General features: G+C 44.7%; 1 protein-coding gene across 1 annotated transcript in view; it reads left to right on the top strand.

Moving 5' to 3' along the window:
- The first annotated feature begins 4,647 nt into the window (after positions 1 to 4,647).
- The window catches only part of PCP4 (Purkinje cell protein 4), a 70,631-nt gene continuing 50,248 nt past the window's right edge, over positions 4,648 to 25,030 (top strand). Inside the window, exon 1 of the mRNA XM_074983420.1 lies at positions 4,648 to 4,731. Coding sequence (XP_074839521.1) covers positions 4,723 to 4,731 — 9 coding nt within the window. The 5' untranslated portion in view covers positions 4,648 to 4,722. The remainder of the gene's footprint in view (positions 4,732 to 25,030) is intronic.

Here is a 25,030-nt window from a genome sequence, read left to right as displayed (position 1 = left end):
TGAAAGCACAAAAATACAGAGAAGAATGACAAAAAGTTTTGTGGCACCTTATAGACTAATAGATATTTTGGAGCATAAACTTTCATGGGCAAAGACCTGCTTCATCAGATGCATGAGTGGGGGGTGGTGGTGGTGGTTTCAGAGGTATTTAAAGAGTGGGATCCCAGTAAGAGGGAGGGCCAGAGCTGACAAGGTCTATTCAGCAAGGTGGAAATGGCCCAGTATCAACAGTACTTATCAAAAGAGGAAAAAACAAGTCAGATCAGACAGGGGGATGTGAGCCTTTGTCAGAGTCTAATGGGGAGCTATTAGCATCCAAAGCAGAGAAACTGCTTTCGTAAACTGCGAGCCACTCCCAGTCTCTGTTTAATCCATGGTTAATGGAGTCAAATTTGCAAATAAATTGCAACAGACTCTGACAAAGGTTCACATCCCCCTGTCTGATCTGACTTTTTTTTCCTCTTTTGATTATTGGTACTAGGCCATTTCAACCTTGCTCAATAGACTTTGTCAGCTCTGGCCCTCCCTCTTACTGGGATCCCACTCTTTAAATACCCCTCTGAACATCCCCCCCCACTCATGCATCTGATGAAGCGGGTCTTTGCCCATGAAACCTTATGCTCCAAAATATCTGTTAGTCTTATAAGGTGCCACAAGACTTCTTGTTGTTCTCGAAGCTACAGACTAACATGGTTACCTCTCTGATACAGAGAATAATGGTTTCCCCATGTGTGCCAATCTGAAATTTTTGTGCTGGGCTTGGGTAAGTCTTCTGTCTTGTTTTTCAGTTATCATTAAAATCTTATTCTGGTCTGAAAAGTGACTGTAAAGAACAGCATATAGAGTTTGATACCATTTGTCTCTGAGGCTATGGCTACACTGTGGTTTCTATTTTGGGATACATGTCTATCCCAAAATAGAAACCCCGTTGCTACACACTTGGCTTGAAAGAGCAAGGCTATTCTGAGCATGGTATTTCGTTCCCACTACCCCTTGTTGTGAGAAGGGTAGCGGAAGTTTGAAACAGGAGCTCGTTTCAAACTTTGGTGACATTTGGATGGCACCAAGTTTGAAATAAGTTATTTCAGGTTATGGCTGCAATGCATCCCTACCCTCAGGCCGCATCTACACGTGCACGCTACTTCGAAGTAGCAGCGCCAACTTCGAAATAGCGCCCGTCACGGCTACACGCGTTGGACGCTATTTCGAAGTTGAAATCGATGTTAGGCAGCGAGACGTCGAAGTCGCTAACCCCATGAGGGGATGGGAATAGCGCCCTACTTTGAAGTTGAATGTCGAAGTAGGGCATGTGTAGAAGATCCGCGTCCCACAACATCGAAATAGCAGGGTTCACCATGGTGTCCATCAGCTGAGGAGTCGAGAGACGCTCTCTCTCCAGCCCCTGAGGGGCTCTATGGTCAATGTATGCAGCAGCCCTTAGCCCAGGGCTTCTGGCTGCTGCTGCTGCAGCTGGGGATCCATGCTGCATGCACAGGGTCTGCAACCAGTTGTCGGCTCTGTGGATCTTGTGTTGTTTAGTGCAACTGTGTCTGGGAGGGGCCCTTTAAGGGAGCGGCTTGCTGTTGAGTCCGCCCTGTGACCCTGTCTGCAGCTGTTCCTGGCACCCTTATTTCGATGTGTGCTACTTTGGCGTGTAGACGTTCCCTCGCAGCACCTATTTCGATGTGGTGCTGCCCAGCGTTGAAGTTGAACGTCGACGTTGCCAGCCCTGGAGGACATGTAGACATTATTCATCGAAATAGACTGTTTCGATGTCGCTACATAGAAATAAGCTATTTCGATGTAGCATGCACGTGTAGACGTAGCCTCAGTGTCTTCCTGCTCAAATACATTCTGTTGATAGTCCTGCAAAATCAGCCTGGCTGCTGAGAATCAAGCAAGATTTCAGGTTTTTCCCAGCCAACGTCCCTTTTAAAAGTGCTGCAGACCAGTTAGCCCTTCAATTACTCATGTACAACTCATTGTCTTCCAGTTAACCCTTAGTCACGCTTGCCTTCGCACTGTTGCGTAAGTGAAATTCATTGAAAGTTAGTGAATCTTCTTGTTGGGGACGGACAACACGGAGCAGAGTACATCTCACTCTCTTTTAGTTATGTTGGCCTACAGAGTTAATGGGAATAAAAAGCAGTAAGGCTTAGGGCCACAAAAGTACTTAGCAACTACGTCCCCAGCGTTAGGCACCGCTGTGATCCACAAAGTTCACATAGAACCCTGTGGGTGCCCACATTCCCTCACTGCCTGCGTTTCTTCCTCTGAGCATGCTCAGTTCCAGCTTCTGAACACTCTGCCACCCTTTAGGTAGCCAGGTGCCTACCGCCAAGCATGATCCACAAACCAGGGCAAGGTCGTTGTTTGGCTCGGCTGCCTAACTGGCCAGTACTACCCATCTTGCAGGATGCTTCTAAGTGTGGAAGTATAAGAATTACATTGTAAAAATCACACTATGATACAATGTTGCTTCTGAGCTCAAGGAGGGGAAGTTATGTTGATGCTGTGTAGGAATGTGGGGTGGGTTTGAATGGAGCCAGGTGTGCCTGGAAAAGCAGGAACCAGAGCAGTAGGCGCTAGTTGGTAATTAATTAAGGTAACCAGAGAGTCATAAACAGGAGACTGCTGAAGGTGATATGGAAATGAAGATACGTGACTGGTCTCAGGGGCTATGTGGGATGTGTGTGTGTCTGGTTTTTCTTTGTTTATTAACTTGTCTCCTGTTGTCTGTATAAATTGAGAGACCTGAGCCCTAGGTGGGGAGCTCACGTTTTTCTGAATGTATTAGCAGAGCAGCTTTGCTAATAAACAGAGTGGTCTGACAAATTGTGAGTCTCGAGTCTAACGTTGACCGAAGCATACCTACCGGAAAGGGTCCCATTCAACATCTGACAGGAGGAGGATCGGGTGGTAGTGCCTAACTTATAACATTCAGCTTATTGGTTAGAACACTTCTGATAAATATTGAGCGAGTCACTGGGCCAGGAAGAAGGTGAAAGTGACTTTGTAGCCTGGTGGTTAGGACACTTATGTGGGAGACCCAGCGTCCAGCCCCTTGCTCAAATGACTTCTTAATTGCTTGTCCACAGTCAAAAAGTTTCTGCAAGGCAGGTTGTGGGATCCCCACCGCAGAACAGCCCAGAGGTTAGAGCACTCTCCTGAGAGCTGTGGAGACTCCTTTTCAAACCCTTTCTCCCCGTCAGTTACCAAGGGTTGGGGGAGGGGATTGAGCCTGGATCACCCCCCAACCCATGGGAGAGTTCTAACCATTGGGCTATAGGAGTTACAAGATGGGCATTACCACTAACTCTTTTGTGTGAAGTGAGGCAGGGGCCTAATTAATTCTTTTAAGAAACATAACATATGCAAAGAAGCTGGGGTACGTGGAGGAATGATCAGCAGGGCTGGAGTATGAAAAGGTGCCCAGGTTAGGAGGGAGGGGGGCTATGCAACACTTGTGCTTGCTCACTGGCTGCATGAATACTGAAGTACGGCCTCCAAAGTGGAATTGCTCCCCCAGGAGGGACTGAGCTTTTCATAGGGCACTGTTGAGCCCCAGGCCCTGGAATGCAGCCACTAAAATCTCCGTGTGCTGCATTTCTGCTTGACTCCACCTGGTGGGAGTGGGTAGCTTTGTGTGCTGCTGTTGCTCCCACCCCCAAGCTAGCGCCACGTCACCACGAGTGCAGGGAAGCTGTCTATCCCTGCACTCTCCTGCAGGTTTTTTCCTGCTGCTCCCGTTGGCCAGTAATTGTAGCCAGTGGGAGAAGTGGAGGGCTGGGGGGAGGGGCAGTTGGTGCCTGCAGGTGCAGGGCAGTGCAGGACCACCTGTTCTCCCTGCCAGATGAGAACAGTGCCAGCTGACAGGTAAGTGCTCCAGTCCTCTGACTCCTCCTTCACCTTCCCTCCTGCCCTCCCAGACCCTGTAACTCCACTCCCAAACGACTCTCCTGCATCTTCCTCCCATCCTGACTCTGCACTCAGACCTGCAGGTCCCTCCTGCACCCTCCCTCCCTGCCAGACCCCATACGCCCAGCCCACTCCTGAACCCTACTTCTGTCTCAGACCCCACATCCTCACCCCCACCTGCTCCCTGGAAGCCCCCTCCCACACACCAAACCCTTCATTTTTGACCCCATGTGGGATCCTAGGGGGCCCCAGAAAACATACTAGGCCCAGGTCACCAGAAAATTTAATCCTGCCCTGAGTGTACATTATAATGAGTACAGGCATGCACAAATAAGGGACAGCACCAACACTCTTATTTTCAGAATAGTAGGTTTATAAATTGGTTTGCTCTCTCCTGGCTCCTTTTGGTATAGATGATAGGTTTCTGAGCCTTTTGATTTGTCACTTGGAGAAACAGGTTCATCTTACAATGAAAAGAAACATTTCAGATGCACTGTGCTTTCAGGTCTCCTCACATCTTTCCCCCTTATCAATGATCCTGAACTGTGAACATGCCTTTTAGCTGGAACACGCCAACCTGGAGTCTGAATCTGCTTTTCAGTTCCTACCACTAGGTGGCCCTTTGAGCTCTTGTATGCATGCTGAGGAGTTCAGCAGGTGAATGCATCTTATTGGCTTACCAGCCGCATGATGCCACTGGGCAGCCCTTTTTAAGAGAAAAGCCAGGAACAGTGGAAAGAGCTTTTGTACAGTCTCCCTGTTGTGAGGAAGTGGAAATCTGTGAGCTGTCATTTTAAAACAAACATGAGTGAGGTGAGTGGATAAATCTATTATCTGCAGAAAGAGAGCAGGAGTAACATCAAAAACAGGGAAATGAAGGTTAAGAAAAATCAGACATGAGGGTTTTTTTTTAAGTCAATTGAAATCATCTATGCAATTAAAACTTTGAGAAATGAAGAACTGAGTAAATTGATGAATACATATAGTTAAGAGGATTAGATAATGCTTTATTTGAATATGTAAAGCACCCAGAGCTAAATAGTATACTTACTCTTATAAATAAGCATGTTTGGGAATGACCAGGTAGTTCTTATTCTTTTAGTTAATTAAAAACATAATGAAATTACACTGTACCTCCTGTCATAGCCTGTAGACATATGAAACATCTGATCTCTGGCTGTGAAATATAAAATACATCAGTTTCTAAAAGAGACGATTACTAATTTTTGTTATCTGTTACTAATATAGCTCTATAGGTGTGCATGGCACTGTGGAGTTACAAAATAAGACAAACTTTATCATCCTTTAAAGTTTTATTTTATGTTTTTCTACAATGTAAAGAAGTGAGCTGAGAGATCTGTGGTGTTAAAGTTAGATAGTTAAGTATAAACCTCATTGAAAATTGCTTTGTTTGTAGTTTGCCAGTGCTATGAAATGGGTAGCTATTTTCCTGTGAAAGATTATATCTACACTCATCCTTACAATAAGGGAAAGAAAAATGCAAATACCATCCAGCATAAAAGAACCTTTGTGTGTTTAAAAAAAAAAAGGCTGAAAATTCAGTCACTGCACTTACTCTGTTTTCAGAGAAAGTGTTTGGCACTGACAATATTTTTATTTGTAAAAGCAAATTCATTCCAAATGTCAGGCAGGTTCAGCCAGCAGAACCCTGAATTTTATAGTTCTGCTCTTTACCTTATCCCACATCTGTTGAGTTAGTTGTAATTATGTCTTAAATAGCCCTTATTTTGGAGGCTTCTCTTTCTATGACTGCCTTTTTGACAGATGGGTGTTCCTTTCTTGGCAGTCAGGGTAAAATTAACAACTACACAAAGTATGTTTCTGCCTACGGCTATTGCTATGTTTTCTACCATTTCTTAAACGACTGACTTGTGAGATAAACACGAGGAGACTTAAGGGGAGAGGTAATATAGTGGTCTTTGCAAAAGGGTCTTGCAGCAGGCATATTTCTGTTTACATTACACATACCTGAACAGGCAAAGAAATGGGGAATCCTCATCCTGTGTTCCTGCTTTTCATGTACACAGACTTCTCAGATAAGGCATCAATAACCCTACAGCCTTTCATCTGCAGCTTGGGTGTCAGCATTTGAATAAACTGGATAGGGTTCATACTGCAGCTTTTGTATCCCATTGTCACAGAGGTACTTTGTTTGCAATGGCCTCATTATTGCAGTAATGTGTTAACTTTTCCTAATGTAAAACAACAGGTTGATGATTGTTGTCTATATCTGTGTCATGCCAATGCAGTTTTGTATTACATGCCCATTTCTGCGACTGTTCATACACTGTTCACAGTGCAATAGTTTATATTAGGGTCTCCTCTTTGACATAGCCTCCCTTTTCTCTAATCAGCAAGCTAAGAATTCCCATCAGCTTCAAAGTCAGCACATCTAAACAACATTTGGGATCCCCTATTTTTATTACTATACTTCTCTGTCACACACAAAACCGCCCTTGTAGCAAGTTCTCCTCACAGAGGATACTGCTTTCCATTCCAGTACATGTTCAGGTCTCTGCCAAGTAGTTATGTAAAAATTTTTAACTCTATGATTGATACTTGTAGGCACAGAGTGGCTGGCATTGTCCTACAGAAGATGATAAAACTTGGAGCACTTATTTCACCAACTGCACTAGAGAAGAATGCTTTTAACTGTTCATTAGTTGATTAATTTTCTCTCAGGAAAGAAAAAAACAAATGGAGTAGCTCTCTCTCTCTCTCTCTTTTTTTTTTTTTAAATTAGATTGGCTGTGCTTAAAAGAACTGAGGCAAATAGAAATATTGGCAGAAGTAGGGCTTTATTTGTGGTGGTACAGGCTGGTAATGTGTACCGACACCTCTTCATCAACGTTCTCCCCAGCTGGGGTTCCCGCATCTGGGGCTTCCAGCGAAGCTCTGAGCCCCAGTCAGCTCCCAGCCATGGGGCTGCTGGAGCCCCAACTAGCCTCACAGCAGTGCAGGGGCTGTGAGGCTGCCCTGGGGCTGGGAGCCAGAGCCCCCGCTGGCCCCACAGCAGCACACCTGGCAAATGGAGCCCTGGAACCCCCACACCAGCCAGCAGCCCCAGCCACGGGAACTCTGGCAGGAGGGCACGGGTCCATCTGTGTACTGGTTCCTCTGCTTTAGAAAAAAAAGCACTGGCCAGAAGACACTTTATTTGTTGGAGTCTTCAATGTTCAGACTTCTGATGTGGCTCCAGATGGATTTTTGTCTGAAATAAATAGTAACTGGAAATGTTTAAGATTCGTGTTTGCAGCAGACCGTTTTATCTGCCATGAAATCCGAAGCTTATAGGACTGAAAAGCAGGGCTCCACTGTGTCTACCAACTATCCAGAAGTGGGAGAAGCAAACAAGGGAGGATGGTGAGGATTATCCAGGCACTGTATTTTTTTACGTGAATCATTGTCATGCTGTCGGCAGTGCTTAGAATGCAGGAGAAACTGACCAAAAACGAGACCTTGCAAACCCCATTTGTTGCAGATTGTTTTATTTTTCATATTCTTGCTGCACAAATGTCACCAGTTTTGTTTTCCCGTTCCAAAATTTAGATCCTCAACACTCCTACCAACAAGCACATGTACAACTGCCTGTATACTGATGTCCGGTACCTAGTGCATACCTCACCACCTATAGGTTCGCAAACTAGGCCTTCCCCTTCTGTCTCGCTTGTTCACAGTTTTCCATAAAGTATGTTTACATTGCATCTCAACACTGATGGCTGGCCCGTACCAGTGGATTAAGACTCACAGAGGTTGGGTAAAGGGACTATTTAAATGTTGTACAGATATTCATGGTCTGGCAAGAGCATGGGCTCTGGGACCCTACAAGGTGTGAAGTTTCCAGAGCTCGGGCTGCAATCTGAGCCCAAAAATTTACACTACAGTTTAGCATCCCTTCAGCCATGTCAGTGTGATGTAGACATACCGTATGGTATCTGCTGGGCTGGGCCGCACACAAAACACAGAAGGTAGTGGTTGTGCCCCTGTGGATGCCCATTGGCTCAGACATCCACCCAGGAAGTGTAAGAGAGGGAGTCACAGTTGCTTACTCACTCTGCCTGGTGCAGAGCAGGGACTTGAAAGGGCCTTTCATACTTCCTGTTGGGAGAGCCCCAACCACTGGGATAAATAGAGGTGGTCAAATAATCAGAAAAATTGTGGGTAAATTATGCACAGAAAAATGCTGAAATGCATCAGACAAATTTATTCAACCTAAGAGCTCTGAACAGCTCTACCGTTGAGCCTTTAGACTCAAATCTGGCATAGACTTGACACACCTCACATCAGTGCAGTCATGAAGTCTCATCACAGATGTTTAATTGTGTGACGCTTCTTGGGCGACGTCTGGTCATGCTGACATTTTCTTATGGTGTGCTGGTTCACTGGGGTCAGCTCATCACATGGTTTTTTGCAACCATCCTGGGCACGTTTGTCTCCAGTGTTAAATGTGAGGCTGTTGTTGGGAATCTGAGATCCAGACGTAGGCATGAGCGGAAGTCTCTCATTAAAGGTCATTCAAGATGTAGTTCCCAAAAACATGAGCACTGCCATTCACTGCTGCTGTTTTTGTGATGACATGCTAGCTGAAACAGGCGCAGAAGGAGCAGCAGCTTGGAAATAGATTCAGCAAGAATTTGTCTTGATGGTATTTTAAAAAGACATATAAAAGACCAGACTGAGGCTGGTATAGACGGCCAGATAGGTAGGGTACAAGGAGTTTTCACTGTTCTAATGCCCTTGCACCAGCATAGTTAGAGCTGGGTGAAAAGCTTCAACCCAAATGGATTTGATGAAAAGTGCAGATTTGGAGACCCTAAAATATGTTATTAATTTGTGTCTGTTTTGCCAGATTGGTTTGGTCAACCTCTCCCATTCACAACAAGAATACACACACGGGATCCAGAAAACAAGCTTACAGATGGTTGAAATCAAAACAATATGCTAACAATGTGTTGACAAAAAACATTAAGTTTGGTCCCAAATGATTTTTTTTGGACTTTCTGTCTCTGAAAATGTCAGAGGGTTTCATTTTCAGTCAGATCCCAGATGATGCACCTCCCCTTATTTTTATGGAATTTCCAGCAAACTGGAAAAAAAAGTTAATTTTGACAATTTCCAGCATAGTCTAGGCATGGAATACAAACACTGCAGTGGAGACTAAGCTTCCTGAGTGAACTGAAAGGGCAGGGTCATGATATTCGAATTCTTCCACTAATGTGCATGGGGAGAGAGAGTACACGATGCCCCCTTCCCTTGAAATAATTGAACTAGCTGCCATTATGCTGTTTGCAGACCCAAGAGGCAATCTGGCGGAGTTGGTAACATTTTCTGGGGGTTGCCTTCTGCAGCTTATTCTTCACACACACACCTCAACATCCACCTCAGCCTGTAGCCAAAATCGGGAGAAAATAAATATGTATTCAAACAGCTGAGATAGCATAGCGAGGGAGAAGTTCTGCAGCTGGCAGAGGTTGAGGATGTGGGGACGGAAAGCACAGGAGGATCTCTTTGTAATTTTAACTTACACCCATTTATTAGTTGGGTGGCAAAGTGTAGCTCAAAAGAGGAGGTAGAAATATGTGTTAGACCTTGCAGTTTGCCCGCTCTCTTCTTCTGCATGGCATCCATGCGTGCTGCACAGCATGTTCCAGTGAGCTCTGAGGGCTAGGAGGGTGGGTGCATGCTGTGGTCAGGGCAGCTGTGAGGACTGGCTGCCCCTGGCTCTGCCTCTTCCAGGAGTGTGGAGTCACCTCCCACCCCATGTTGCCCAGAGGACTAACAAGGCTTTGGGCTCTGGGGTTCACATCATTCTGAGCCCCCTAATCCTATTTCCTTAGCCTGTCTACAATGTCCAGGATGCTCCAGTGACAATGCATAACCTGTATCCCCTTCTCTAACACTGTTCTACTAATCCTTCTGTCCTCTTGATGTTGTTTGGCAATAAAATAAAATTAAAACAGGCTACTTCAGTTAAAACAAACATGTTGCCTGTACATTTGCTTGAAATAGCTGTTGAACCTTACCTAAAATGGAGATCTGGGGCTTCCCTGCCTGCCCCCAGAATGGCTTTCTGTCCTCATTTCTTTTTACTGCAGGGATGGAAAAAACTCATTAGATCAGGCTGGCCATCTCCCTGCTAAGGCAGGAAAATAGATGGCAGCCTCTGTGGAAAAGGCTCAAAACTGGAGACTGAGAACAGTTACAACACAAATGTTTTGTCTAGTAACAGGATCTTGGATCACAACCCACCTCCTCACTTTATGTCTGCATGCTGCAAAGACAAACCTCATGCATGGCTGTCATATCTTTTTAGGTGACCAGATGTCCCATTTTTAAAGGGACAGTCCTGTTTTTACGGCTTCCGGCACAAGTGCCAACTTTTTTTTTTTAAATTAAAAACGGGCCTATCATTTGATATTTTCTCTCTCATTGCTGTCAGGTATAGATACTGGCTGGACCCCTGCTCCCCATCTGCTTGTCCACCAGCAGTAAGTAGGGTGGGGGGTTCAGGTGCCAGTGCTGGGTATGTGTGTGCAAGGCTGGTGGTGGGGTGAAGGTGCAGTGTGTCGGGCCAGCCGTTCCCTCTGCTGGCCCTCCAGTGCAACCTCCACTGCATGCCAGTTCTCAGCCAGCAGGGCCCTGCCCCTCATCCTGTTTCTGGCTGGGACTGGCTGCACACTGTAAGCTGCAGTGGCTGGTGACAGCAGGCAGATGCCAGGCAGCGAAGGGTTATGGGTCACCTCTGTTGCCCGCCTATCATCCTTTTACGTGCCCTACTCTTGCTGTCCTTTTGTGGCTTTGCCCCTTCTCCCACCCCTACTGCTCCTACATTCTCCCTGCCTCCCACCTTCAGCAGGGTGTATCCCACTCCCAGTGCTGTGTGGAGAACCTGTGCCTGGTTGGCGGGCTCAGCTCAGCAGCAATCTGTCTGGCAGGATCCTTCCTTCCCTAGCTGCCCCTGGCTGGGCCCCTGCCTCAGGAGAGAAGACCTTCTGGCCTGCATGTGCCAAAGCTCCCCATAGTGTCAGTATGGGGAAGCATCTCTGCCCCTCAGCCAAGCTCTCAAGCAGTGGGTAGAAAGGAAAAGATTTCCAGCCTGTTCATACCAGAAACCTGCATGCTCCAAGCAGCACCTCTCCCCTCACCTGGACAGGACTTAGCACCTTCTTCAACTCCAGCCCTCCCCGCCCATCATAAGTTCTGCTTGCAGGGAGGATAGGGCTACCCTGTCACCTAGGCACCCTTCTGCTGAGCCAGGTTCACTAAAGCCCCTGCAGTCAGGTTCCCTGAGCCACCGTGCACAAGGCACCCTTAGGGTTTAATCCCTTTCCGTCCATTCCGGAGGAGATAGCTGGGTTATGCTGATGCCCCCCAGCAGCTTGGAGATGTTAGCTGCCTTTCAATGCTGTGCAGGAGGGAAGGGACAAGCAGCTTCCAGGAGAAGGGGCAGAAGGAGAGATGAGTCTCGCAAAGGCATGGGCCAGATCATCTATTGCTTAACTCCTCCTTCTCCTCTGCCTCTGGAAGTAGCTCCTGTCCCTTCCCCACTGCGTAGTGCCAGAAGGCTGCTGCTGGCCAAATTTTGGTGTGAATACCCTCTCCCACACACATTGTCTTGGGAAGACAGAGTGCCAGGTACCAAGAAAGGCAAGTCCATCCTGGGGCCCAGCCAGGTACAGAGGGTGGAGAGAAACCCAGCAGGGAGGGTCAGTTGGTCAGTCACCTCCCACCCCGTGAGAGAGGTGTACGGGATTGTGTGTGTGTCACCTCTCCTGGTGTGTCTGTGTATGGAGAGGCTGGAGTGCGTTTCACTCTTCCTTCTATAAATCCTATAGCCTTAAAGATAAGAAGGTAAATAAAAAGAATCCAACTGCAGAGTATTTCTTTTTAACGGGGGCTCAGTCAATTTGATGTTACTTTGAATGTTTGTACTGCATAATGCTGACTGATTGCTGTTGCACTTACTTGAATATGAGTAATTTTACCGGGTGTCCAGTATTCAACATAGGGAAATATGTTCACCCTATATTGCCCTGTAGTTCTAGTTTAGGCAAGCTCGATATATGGGCCAGATCCCCAACTGGTGTAAAATGCCACAGCAAATGACACCAGCTGAGGATCTGAGATACTTATTTCTTTAAATATTTTTCTCAAAAGTTAATTCTGCTAGTCACAGGAATTAGAGCTAGAGAACCAAAATAAGTCAACTAGTTTGTACCCCTGCTGGGGCACAATTGCTCCCTACAGTTTAGTTCTTGTGCTGTGTCCAATCTAGTTTTAAATGTCTCAAGTAATGTGTCTTTTGCTACACCTCATGGAAAAAGTGTTCTACAATTTAATAGATCTCTAGACCCCCAGTGGCTAAATCCTGCTTGGCACTTAAGGCATGGAATGTTCTGGATGGAGCCTTTAACAAAGGAGCCTTGTTGGCTGGAACTCTTCCACACTGAAAACTTCATGCCTGTGTGTGTGTGTGTGTGTGTGTGTGTTTATTGTTTGTTAGTCAAATAAAATCTTTTGTAAACTTCAAAGCCAAAACTGGCTTATTAAGTTGTAAGGATGAAAGAAGGTGGGAAGAAGGAAAAGTTGGAAAAGTTACGGTCGATAGAAACAAACCTGAGGGGAAAAGGGAGGATTGAGACACAAAGGCTATGTCTACACTGGAGAGTTACATAGACAAAACTGGGGTTTTGTGGACATACCTAGCAGAGCGTCTACACACAAAATGTATTTTGTCAACAGAAACTGTCAATAAAAGAGCTGTGTAGACACTCTGGGGGGGCCCTTTTGTCAACAGAGTGGATCAAAAGATTGACCCACTTTTATGTGTAGACACAATCTATCGACAAAAGTTTTGTCTGGATATCTCTTCCGACAGTAACTTCTGTAGACAGATACTTTTAGTATAGACATAGCCTGAGATATATAGTCAGTTAAGAGAAAAGGAAGATCGAATGCACTGGCTACATAGCACAGTCTGAAATGCGTATACAAGAGTACACATGCTGTACTTAAGATAGGGCAGTTTTGTCTTTTGTCAGTTAATGTCCCTCCAGTTCAATATCTTGCTGTTTATTACTATTCTGCCTTTAGTTCATGCTATCATGTAGCAGTCCTACAACAAAAAAATTCAAAAATAAAATGCAAAGAGAAATCTCTGAGCGGCAATTTATTTGCAAATTTGACTCCATCAGCCAAGGATTGAACAGAGACTGGGAGTGGTTGGTCCATTACAAAAGCAGTTTCTCCACTCTTGATGTTCACACTTCCACATTAGCAACTGACAATGGGCCACATCCCCCTGACTAAACTGACTTGATTTCTCCTCTCTGGACATTCACAGCTCCACATTTCTGCCGATAATGGGCCACATCCACCCTGACTGAATAGACCTTGTCAGGTCTGGCCCTCCCCTTTACTGAGACTCCCTCTTTAAATCCTTCTCTGAAAACTCCCCCGCCTCCCCAGCTCATGCATCTGACAAAGCGGGTCTTTGCCCACAAAAACTTATGGTCCAAAATATCTGTTAGTCTATAAGGTACCACAGGATTCCTTGTTGCTATCGGCTTTTGTAATTCATATGGCAATACTAATATCTGAGCCAGTCTGAATTATTCTCTTAAATGAGATTGTGTGAGCCACTTTATCAACATTTCATTGAGCTTGTGTATTGAACAATGTTTTTTTTGTTTGTTTCATGTAAAATTTCAAGCATGTTTTGAAATTTGGATGTGGGCTTTTTGTCCAGATTCTCACCTGATGTAAACTGCTATTGATGCATGCAGGGCAATGGCAGAATGTCAGCTTGCATCAGCTGAGGATCTGCTCTGAAAGATTTAAAAGTATTTTAAGTTGAAAATAGTATGAATTCTGGCAGTACCCTTTGTAGTTTTTCCCATGTCAGCTTCCTCCCACCTCCCACAGTTGTCTACAAAATTTCAGCAGTGAGAAATAGTGAACTTTTGACATAATTGGCTATTGTGTTTATCTTGTGAAATTCTGAAAGGACCTTCCCCCCCTCCCAGATTGAAGGCAACAATTAACTTCTTAAATACATTCATTTAATTTCAAGAAGAAACACAATAGGGACTGTTTTGGCTACCTTTCATGGCAGCATTGGTGTAAGATGATATCATGATAATCTGATAGCATTTCAAATCTGCTTCACACAGTGGTAAGTAACCAGAATGAGGTCGAGTGAGTTTTGGGACCCAGTGGCACATAGAGAATGTTAGGTTGACTGCCTTGTTCTAGGTTCTTGGCCTTTTTTCAGCTTTGTGTCTATGAATGAGAAAGAGCTGAATGAGTGAAAATCCTTGACGTTACTGCCTGGCAGTAACTGTGACCTTACATATCACCCTGTCTATTTTCTTTCCAATGCAATAGAGTCACTTCCAATACCTTGGCTTCAGATTAGGTTTACAGAGCCAACCTGGACAACAGGGCTTTGTTTTGATTTGTAAATAACTCCAAGCGCGCCAAGTCTTACCCGCTCTATTTCTATACATCTTTGAATAATAAGGGGCAGATTCATTCACTGTCCACATCTATCTGATTTCAGCCACTCCAGTGCCTCAAAGCAAATTTAAAGTCACCTTAATTGGCCCATTGATGAGTCTCCCTGGACAGGGAAATCTTCACTGGGATGTTGACAGCAATAACAGCTCTGCATCATCCCTCCATGCAGCTGCCACCATAGGCTATGGTTACAGTGACCCGAACCACCGGCAGCAATACGCAAATGGGTGGTCTCGAAAATGCAAATGGATGCTCATTTGCATAGTTGCTCACCAGCAGACACTGCCACTGGCACAAATAAAGCTGTGTAAATGTGGCTCTGCCAGTGAGCATCCACCCTTTGTTGGCAGCCTCTTATGCCTGGAAAAACATCAGGCATAAGAGGCTGCTGACAAAAGGGGTGGGGTTTCACTGCCATAGCCAGGTTTACACAGCTTTTTTTCTGTGCTGGCAGCAGTGTCTCCTGGTGAGTGAATATGCAAATAAGCAGCAATTTGCATTTTTGAGACCACCCATTTGCATACTGCTGCCAGCAGTTCGGGTCACTGTAACCATAGACATAGAGATCATGGCTAAAGACAAGGGGTCTGGATGCATTGCATCCACCATCTACCCCCAAAACACTGAAGCTGGCATACTCTAGACAAGCCTCAAGGCTGCTCTAAGTTGCTTCTTGCGACTGGACTGGTTGCTTGGACTTCAAGAGGGGCAAAGGTGAAATTAGCCAATTTTGCCTCTTCCCATTGGTGCCCTAGTGTGTATTGAATAACTTGTTTTGTGGTTTTTGACCTTCTGTGAAAACAGGAAGCTGCCTTGCATAAGAATCTGAAACTTTCTTCAAATATCATCTGTTCAGATTCTGGTCATTTGCTAGTTGCTAAGGCAATATGTATAGCAAAAGTTATTGAAATATACAGAAATACCTTTTTATTTTATTTCTGTCTCCACTGGGATACATACAGAGTGCAGGGAGAAGGGAAGATACATTTGTTTTGGGTGTACAACTCAAACTCTCCCCACCATATTCACTCAAGGCATGTGATGGAGATGTCTATCTTAATAATGTTAGGATCAATATGTTCAGCTGGGGCACAATTGCTGGTGCAAACTTCTGCCATTAATAACTGTGCTGTCCCTTGTAGACAGCCTTAAACGAAATTACAGCTGGGTTTGTTTCATATCAAATTAAATTATTCTGGATTTCATGGGGGTTTGGAAAATGAAATCTGAAACAAACATTTGTTAGAAAAACTCATGAGTATTTGTTTGGACTTGGCATGAGCATAAAGTCTGATACCTGTTCCTGGATTAAGATGCTAGTCCAAATTGGGAGTCCTAATAGTTGGGTAATATCAGACCCGTGAATATCATCTGACTTCAAATATCATCCAACAACCCCAGGTCCCTGACCCACTCCCCTCTGACCATTACAGTCAATACTGTCAAAAGACGAACAATCTTGTCTATAGGCATCTCACGTAGCTGTGGTATTTTTCTGTTCAGGAACATTCTCTGTGAATGATCTTTCCATCAAAACTGTAACGTCTGCAAAATCAAAAATTTCCAGAGGACTTTTTATATTTTCCCTTGGGAAAACCAGAGCAGTTGGTTTGACATGAATCACAATGTTTTGGTTTTGTAGAGTCCTGCACATGGGGCGGAAGAATCCCAAACATTGTTACAGGCTGGGGACCGACTGGCTCAGCAGCAGTACAATGGAAAGGGACCTAGGGGTTATGGTGGATGAAAGGCTGGATATGAGTAAACAGTGTGCCCTTGTAGCCAAGAAGGCTAATGGCATACTAGGGTGCATTAGGAGGAGCATTTCGAGCAGATCTAGAGAAGTACTTATTCCTCTTTATTCGGCACTGGTGAGGCCACATCGGGAATATTGTGTCCAGTTTTGGGCCCCCCAGTATAAAAAGGATGTGGATTTGCTGGAGCAGGTTCAGGGAAGGGCAACAAAAATGATTAAGGGTCTGGAGCACAAGACCTATGAGGATAGGCTGAAGGATTTGGGCTTGTTTAGTTTACAGAAGAGAAGACTTAGAGGTGATTTAATAGCAGCCTTCAACTTCCTGAAGGGGAGCTCTAAAAAGGAGGGTGAGAAACTGTTCTCAGTGGTGTCAGATGGCAGAACAAGGAGTAATGGTCAGAAGTTGGAGAGGGAAAGGTGTAGGTTGGATATTAGAAAAGCTACTTCACCAGGTGAGTGGTGAAGCATTGGAATGCGTTGCCTAGAGAGGTGGTGGATTCTCCATCCCTTGAGGTTTTTAAGTCCTGGCTGGACAAGGTCCTGGCTGGAATGACTTAGTAGGGGTTGATCCTGCTTGAAGCAGGGGGCTGGACTAGGTGACCTCCTGAGGTCCCTTCCAGCCCTGTGATTCTGTGATTCTGTGACCTGACACTGGCAATATAGTCTGGATGGAGAATCCAGCCCAAAGGGAAGAATGGGCCATCAAACAGCCAATCAACAACACACTGAGGCTGTGTCTAAACTGCAAAGAACTGTCGGCAAAAGATAGGCAAATTGTGCAATGCATTGGCGTATCTTTTACTGACAGCTCTGTTGAGAGAGGCTCTTCTGACATTTTGCCCATCCACATGGAAAACCTCCTCTGTCAGTACATTCCTTCTGCCTCATGGAACAAGGTGTACAGGGGTGTCGACAGAATGCTCCTGAGTGGCAGATCTCTTCAGAAAGATCTGCAGTCTGTACGTGCATTCTGTTGACACAACTTCTGTCGACAGGAGTTTTGTTGCCAGGAGCCTGCAGTCTAGAGAGAGCCTGAATCAGCGTAGCACCTTCAGGGAGATGCAATTTAATGTGGGATTGACTCAGAATGAAATGTTTAGGTCCTGTACAGCAAACTGAAATGAACCATTTTGATTCAGGCGTATCACAGTGTTTAGTTTCAACCAAATGAGCCAAAGTAAAATGCTTTTCCATTTAAAATCACCTTTTTTTGGACCCTGCTGTTCTGCATAAAGTGTCAATGTTTTTAGCTTGCGCTGTTTGAAGACAAAAACAAGCCTTGAAATACAGAATTTCTTACAGGGTTGAAATTGCAGGTTTCCCCTCAGCTTTGCTTCCTGTTCTTAGAAGCAGGTATCCGGCCTTAGTATAATCACTGTGGAGCAGCAGTGGTGAGAAATTAGTAGTGCCACTGTGTGGCACAGAATTTTGATCTTTAGAGAACTACGAAATGGAAGAAAAGTTGGCTAGTTTCATATCACACCTTTGGCATTTCTTGGCAGGCAGAAGTGCAGTAAACCCTGAAAATGTGCAATTTTGAGTTGTGCGTTAATATGAGTTAAGAGCAACTCAAAATCCCACTCCCCCCGCCGGCCCTGGCTCAACCCCTCAGCTCCACATGGCCTCAGTTCAACACCCCCCCCAGCTGTGCACACCACCTGTGCATGGCTCCGGCTCACCACTCACCCCTACCTGGTTCTGGCTGGCCTGGCTCTGGCTCAACCCCCCCTGGTTCAAACCCTCCACCAGCTCACCACCTGCTCATGGCTCTGGCTCAACCTGTCCCCCATCCTTGGTTCAATGCCCCCCTGGCCCTGGTTCAAACCCCCACATGCTGCTTCAGATCAACCCCCTGCCCTGGTTCAAACCACCGGCTCCAGTTCAACACCCCCATGGCCTGGCTCACCACTGAGCACAGCTCTGGCTCACCACCCTCATGTGTGGCTCTGGCTCAACCCCTTCCAGGTTCAACTGCCCCCTCGCCCCCCGTGTGGCTCCAGCTCAACTCCATCCTCCCGCCCCCCTGCAGCCCTAACCCACCCCAGGCTTAATGCCCCTGCCCCCAACCCATGGCCAGGCTTCACCCTCCCCAACTGCCCACCACAACCCCAGGACTTACTTTTCAAAAGGAGCTCCAGGTGCTCCAGCTGCTTCCCTGGTGACAGAACATGTGTTCCGCTGGGGAAAAAGCTGCCCTGACTTACGTGAAATTTGAGTTATGCAAGGGTGCACAGGAACAAAACCCTCACATAAATCATGGGTCTACGGTAGTGTGAAACAGCATACTTGGCTTTTTCCTTAGCTCCTTGGGCCAGATTACTCAGTGCCCTTCAAAAAAAAAAAAATGGTTCCAGAGAAGCCAGTGGACACATGCTGGAGTGATGACTGAATAAAAACTGAGGGATAGATGACACCCTTGAGATCCAGCAATGGAAAGGCCCTCATTAGGCAGATCTCATTCTTTCTTTGTGTTTGATTGAGCTTCAACAGCCTGCTCCCTTGGACCCTATAGAGGGCTTTCCATGAGAGGAAAAAGAGTAAAGAAATCAGTAGCAATGTGTTTGCATATGATGATAGTACAGAGCACATCTAATACCCTCATCAACTCTCTGGAGATTATTCATGAAATACAAACAGCCCCAGGGCATCCCTCTCCTTCAAACAAAGGTCATTTGTGTGCACAATCCTGATATCTCAGGCTTGATCTACACTATGCAGGTAAGTAAACTGTAGATACACAATTCTAGCTATGGCAATTGTGTTGTGCGAATCAGCTTGTCTGCAATTGACTTACCTGCCTTCACAGTTGCTTGCCTGAGTACAGGTTGCTCACATAAATAAGTCTTGCGGGATCCAACCCTCAGCCTCCCCCAGAATAATGAAGGATATCCTCTTAAGTTCTGCACCATGAGGGTTTAGGGAAACACAGCCCATTGTTACAGTTGTTTTCATAATTAACTGCAAAGATTTCATTAATTCCCATCCCCTCAGAAAAAAATGGGATTATAATGTCTTTGGAGAAATATTTGCTTAATAATGTTTTAATTTAAAATATGCTAATAAACCAAATATTGGACAGGCTACAGTTTGTGCTAATTATGTGGATTACATTTGCTGTTGGTATAAATATTCTCTGTTGAGAAAATTACAATGAATTTGAATACAAAATCAGTGGTTTCTCGTTGTGCTGGCTTATCAGTACTAGGATAGCAATGGCAAAAGAGGGCGAGGAAAAAAGCATTTTCTCTTTTCCCCTTTACAACTCTTAAAACAAAACTATTATATTTTCTTTACCCTGAGTCTGGCTGTTTTATACTTTAGACAAGTTGTGAAATTTGTTTGCAAATCTTTGCAGCTGTAAACTATTAAGAGACATGACCATCAAGAATGGCCATACTGGGTCAGACCAAAGGTTCTTCTGGCCAAGTATCATGACTTCTGACACCAGCCAATGCCAAGTGCTTCAGAGGGAATAAGCAGAACAGGCAATCATCAAGTGATTGATTCCCTGCCACCCATTCACAGCTTCCAGCGAATAGAGACTAGGTACACTCTCCCTGCCCATCCTGGATAATGGCCATTGATGGGATCTATCCTGCATGAATTTATCTAGGTCTTTTAAAAATCCTGTTGTAGTTTTGGCCTTCACAACATCCTCTGGCATGGAGTTCCAGTTTGACTGTTCATCCCATCTGAGATTTCCAAAAATAGCTGTTTCTAATTACACCATTGTAAAAATAAATGAAGGAGGATGTATTTTCCGTGGCAATGTTATCTAAGTTGGCAGTTTTTAAAAGCCATCTTTGCCAGTTAATCAAGAACAATGATTAAATAAAGTGCTCATATTGACTTCTCGTTTTGCTTACTTGTAGACTAACATATTCCATTTATGGGTGTTGGGTGGCATATTTTTCCAATGAGGTTTAAATGGCCTGATTCCCCACACCCATGAACACTGTATAGATATGTGCACTAGGGCCAAAAAGGTGTAAAAAGCTACCCTCTGATTTGGTGGTGTTATAGACCTACTTTTTGCACTCATTTTATACAGGAATGACTGCATACAGTGCAGAACCAGTGGACTAATCAGGTTCAGTGTATACTTAGAAGGCTACAGTGACCATATTTTTCTATGGGAAATATGGGACACCAGGTAAAATTGTTTGGAGTTAAATGAGTTCAGTGGCAATCCATTAGAACTGTGCAATACAGACAAGTTGACTGATCCCCCATTTAAATGATATGCTACATTATTGTGACAAAAAGAAGTAAAAATATAAAATAGATACCTACAACTAAGTGGTTATTGCTCTATAGAAGTGCCTGCCTTGTCTTCATCTTGCTGCCCTCCAGAGTGTGGGCTGGTCCTGTGATGGCTATTAGTGTGAGAGAGAGAGGTGCAGGAGCCAGAGGAGGGGGTTGGAGGAGTGTGTGGGAGGGCGGGGGCATGTGAGTGAGCTGCAGGAAATCAGGGCGGGGTGGGGAGGGCAGGAGTCCGGGTTAGGGGACAGGAGGCTGGGAGCAGGGAGGAGCCCTGGGGCTGGGTTCTGGAACAATATAAACCATTTGTTATTTTTACAGTAGTATGAAAAGAGAATGAAACCTAATAGGCCAATTTTATCCCCTACCACCATTTAAATTTCACTGGAGTCAGTGAATTTACAACAGACAAATTATGGTGCCTTTTTGTTTCCTAGTCAAAGCCTGTGGGCCATCTCTTCCCCTCCCCTGTGAAGTCCTGGCCTAACTAGCTCCCTTATTCCCTAGGGTAGATTGAAAGAACTGTTGCAGCCTCAGGGCTCAGATAGCCCTTCCCAAACAAATGCTAAAACTTTGATGGAAATCACTTATCTGGAAAGCCAACTCTAGCTGAAAAGTCAAACAAATAAACAGGCTGTATGATGAAGTTCCTCCGGTTGTTAATTCATAAAGTAAAGTAACACAAGATATTGTAAAGTTCTTGATCAGTTTTCAGAGATCTACAAAACTCCAAAGGAATTATGTTGAAAAAAATTCTTTCTCTTCTAAATCCTTAACACATATGCAAAGTGGGGCACCCAACCCCTCTACCCCCAACCTTTATCTCCCATTACTTCTCTTTTTTCTACCTCCTCTTGGAGGGTTGGGGGCCGTGGCTGTGGCCTTTGAGGAAAGACACAGGTTGAAAGAAAGGAGCAGGGAATTAGCCATCCCAAAGAGGGTGGGGTTTCCACTGCTTGACCAATTTAAAAGGATCTGGGGCTCCCAGGCCTTTTTAAATTACCTGGGATCCTGGGCATGTGTTTCCATTGTCCCCTATCTGTCAGCGGGCCAGACTGAGCCCCCTCCCTTTCTCTAAACCACTGGACCCCAGCCTGGATCCCTCTCCTGCTACACTCCAAAACCTTCATCCTAGGATCTACCCCTGAGCATGCACTCACAGCCAAAGCACCCTCCCCCATCTGACACCCCAGACTTCTGGCCAGATCTGTAGCCCTGCTCCCATATTCTGAACCCAGAATTTTTGTGCTCACCCCAGACCCTAGGAGGCCCCACAAAATCTAATAATCCTGGCCTCCAGCGAGACCAGCCCTCCTCCCTGGTTCACCTTCCTTGGCCTCTTCTTCCTGTCTCTGCTCCCTCCTGAACCCCGTCTCCCATCCTTCATGGGACTCCTCCAAACCCATAATCCCCCATATAACCCCTGGCCTGAGTCAAGCTTCCCTTTGCTCCAGAGACTTGCTTGTTTGCTGCTGCCTGTGGGCTACTGCGATAAGTGCAACACCCCAGCAGCTGTTCCTGCTTCCCTCCGGAGTGGCTGCCCCCCTTTCTACACCATAGGGCCCTGCCCTCCCTAGCCTTTTCCTATTAGCTACCAGCAACGTCTGTGGGTGGGTGGGTGGATGGAACACCTGAGACGCAGCCTCCTCTGTCCTCCTCAGGCAGCGTGAACAAAGATGCACAGCAGCCACACAGACTGACCCTGTTGCCTCTCCTCAACCCCCCTCCCCCACATTGCTCTGGGGGGCTGCTGGTAACAGTGTATTTAAATAATGTGTTTAAAGAGTCCACCCACCTCCTCCAGTCTCTCCAGCTAGCTCTTTAAACAGACAGTCCCTGCAGTTTAAAGAGCTATCTCTTTAAATTCAGGTCCCTGCTTTGCAATATGTAGGACAATTAGCCTTTTTTTTTAAGTTGGGACACACTCCTGGGAGCTTAAAAAAGGGACAGTCCTGGCTAAAACAGGATGGATGGTCAACCAATAGAAGGCAGGCCTGCTCTATGTATCCCCTTCAGTTCTGTTGACTATTGAGAAATGAATACTACATCTGTCATTGAAATCTCATCCTGTACCTATCTGGTGGTTATGAAAGTGAATAAAGCCATTATCACTGGCAGTGCAATTTTTTTAGTTAATGTAGCTCTCCTGCAGACATATGTGCCCCATAGCCAGGAAAAAGGGGATCTTAGAGCAGTGATCAGACGGGTATACATTAGAGCAGCTTTAGAGCCACTTCATTTTATGCCAGAGATTGGAGACATTCCAGAATCTAGGAGCTCCAAAGGGGGTGTACAATGACGTAGGCCCATCTACCCCAAGTTGTGCTAAATACAGCTCAGGCTCATCTGTTTGTCCAGATGAGCAGCTGTATATTTAAGCATTTTTTTACTGTCGCTTGTATTTACTGTAAGGTGCTCAGGCACCGTTGCATCCGTCGTTTTTTTACATTTGTATGTAAGACATAAATAATTGAATAGCTTGACTCACTTTGTATTTATATCCAGTGTTGGCTAGATGTTCTACATTTGATGAAATTACCCCTAAAAGACTGATGGGGAATGACAATTTTGTCTCATTAGCATTCTGTGCACTTCCTTAGCATGGAAACAAGCAGAGAAACATGAAGAGGAGGTAAAAGTAGAGCAACGAGAAAAAGAAAAGTTTCTTAACTTCAGTCGAAAGTCTCTAAAGGATCTCCCACCTCCAGCTAATCCTAAAATAGTAGCCTAATGCCTGTTCTGCAGATGGTTGAGTAATGCCACTCCTCCAGAGGAGCTGCTTTGGCATGGAGGAAGTTGATTTGTATATTTTAGATGGCCACATTATGGGGAAGCAACACCCATGTTTTCTTAGTGAGGAGTTCTCAGAGGAGGAGAGAAAGAAAGTACACATGTGCTATCAGCTAGTACTTCCTCTCTGTCTCCCAGTTCTGCCTTGTCTTTTTTAGTACATGGTCAATAAACTGGTGCATTAAAATAAATTCTAGCTTCATCTTTTAAAAGTCAGGTGATAACCACTAGATTCCTTAAGCAGAAGGACTTCTGTCAGTATCTGGGACACCAGTATCAGTGTCCCCTTTCTTAAAAGATATTTTTGGGAAGATAGTGGATATCATTATGACTTTCTAGAAATTCTTGAGAAAACCAAGATTGGGTAAGTAGATGACAAAAATTAACAAACTTTCTAACTACTTTTGGAAGTACTGACTGCTACAATTACAGCTCAACTTCTGAATGTAGGGTATGGTCGCCAAACAGAAAACAAAAACCCTTCATTAAGGAAAAAAACAAACTCATCTTCCAGCTCTCACATGCAAGTATACTACTTAGTACCCTAAATTCTGCAGGCTGTGTCTGTGTCTGCTTTAATTCATCATTGCTTGGATCTATATCTCCTTAGATCTTTCTGTTTTTCCTGTCTGCTGGCAGTCTGAGTACAATGACTACTACTCCAGCAAGATAATGGTGTTCTCTGGACTTACAGGCTATGGGTTAAATCCTGATTTCACTAAAATCAATAGCAGAACTCCCATTGTCTTCAACAGAGTCATTTGAAAAAGGCACTTGAAAAGATTTTGATCTACCAATAATACACAACTTATTCCCCAGAGTCAGCTGCCTATTTTGAATGCAATTTAAAGCCAAATGCAATTTTAGCCAATAGGAAACTCTCAACTGGTTTCAGGAAAATTAGAGAATTTGAAAATTTCTCAATGTCAGGGAGTGCAGGTGTGTGTGTGTGTGTGTGTGTGTGCGTGTATAGATTATATATGCAACAGAGAATGAGGTCACATGCTGAAGGTCCTGGGGATCCAATCCAGGTTTTTTCTTTCAGACTTCTCTTTTTTACTTTACCATACTTTATGCAAACTAAAGACAGCATGATAGCAAAGCACGGCATTTTTATTACAAGATTTTTTTAAAAAGCACTACATTAAATTTATACTGTGACATACAATAGCAATTGTGCTAATTGCATTTATTATGTACTCTTGACTTCACCCGCTCAATATCTACTAAGCTGAGCAGCTTTAAAAGAGTTACCAATGTTTAAAAATCATCTTGCAAGGAAATTATTTCATTTGTTACTCCAAATGTAAAAAATTCCCTCCAAAATTATATTTTTTTCTGAAGTGCTGAAAAGAAATACTTAGTCCTGGATGGCCAAGGGGCAAATTTAAGAGATGACTAAGAAGGAATAGGATAGATGTCTATAAAGTTATGATGGGTAAAAAGGGAAGTGTCATTTATTCCTTCTCATAACACAAGAACTAGATTTCACCAAATAAAATTAATAGGCAGCAGGCTTAAAACAAAGACAAGGGAGCATTTTAACACAATGCACAACCTGTGGAACTCCTTGCCAGAGGCTGCTGGAAGGCCAAGACTATAACACAGTTAAAAAAAGAACTAGTTAAGTTTCTGGAGGAGAGGTCCATCAATGGCTATTAGCCAGGATGAGTAATGATAGTGTCACTAGCCACTGAAAGGAGATGGGAATAGATGGCAGTGAATGGATCACTTGGTGATTGCCTTTTCTGTTCATTTCCTCTCGGG

The sequence above is a fragment of the Carettochelys insculpta genome, chromosome 1 (assembly GCF_033958435.1).
Source record: "Carettochelys insculpta isolate YL-2023 chromosome 1, ASM3395843v1, whole genome shotgun sequence".
Lineage (NCBI taxonomy): Eukaryota > Metazoa > Chordata > Testudines > Carettochelyidae > Carettochelys > Carettochelys insculpta.
This window is presented reverse-complemented; position numbering and strand designations above follow the sequence as displayed.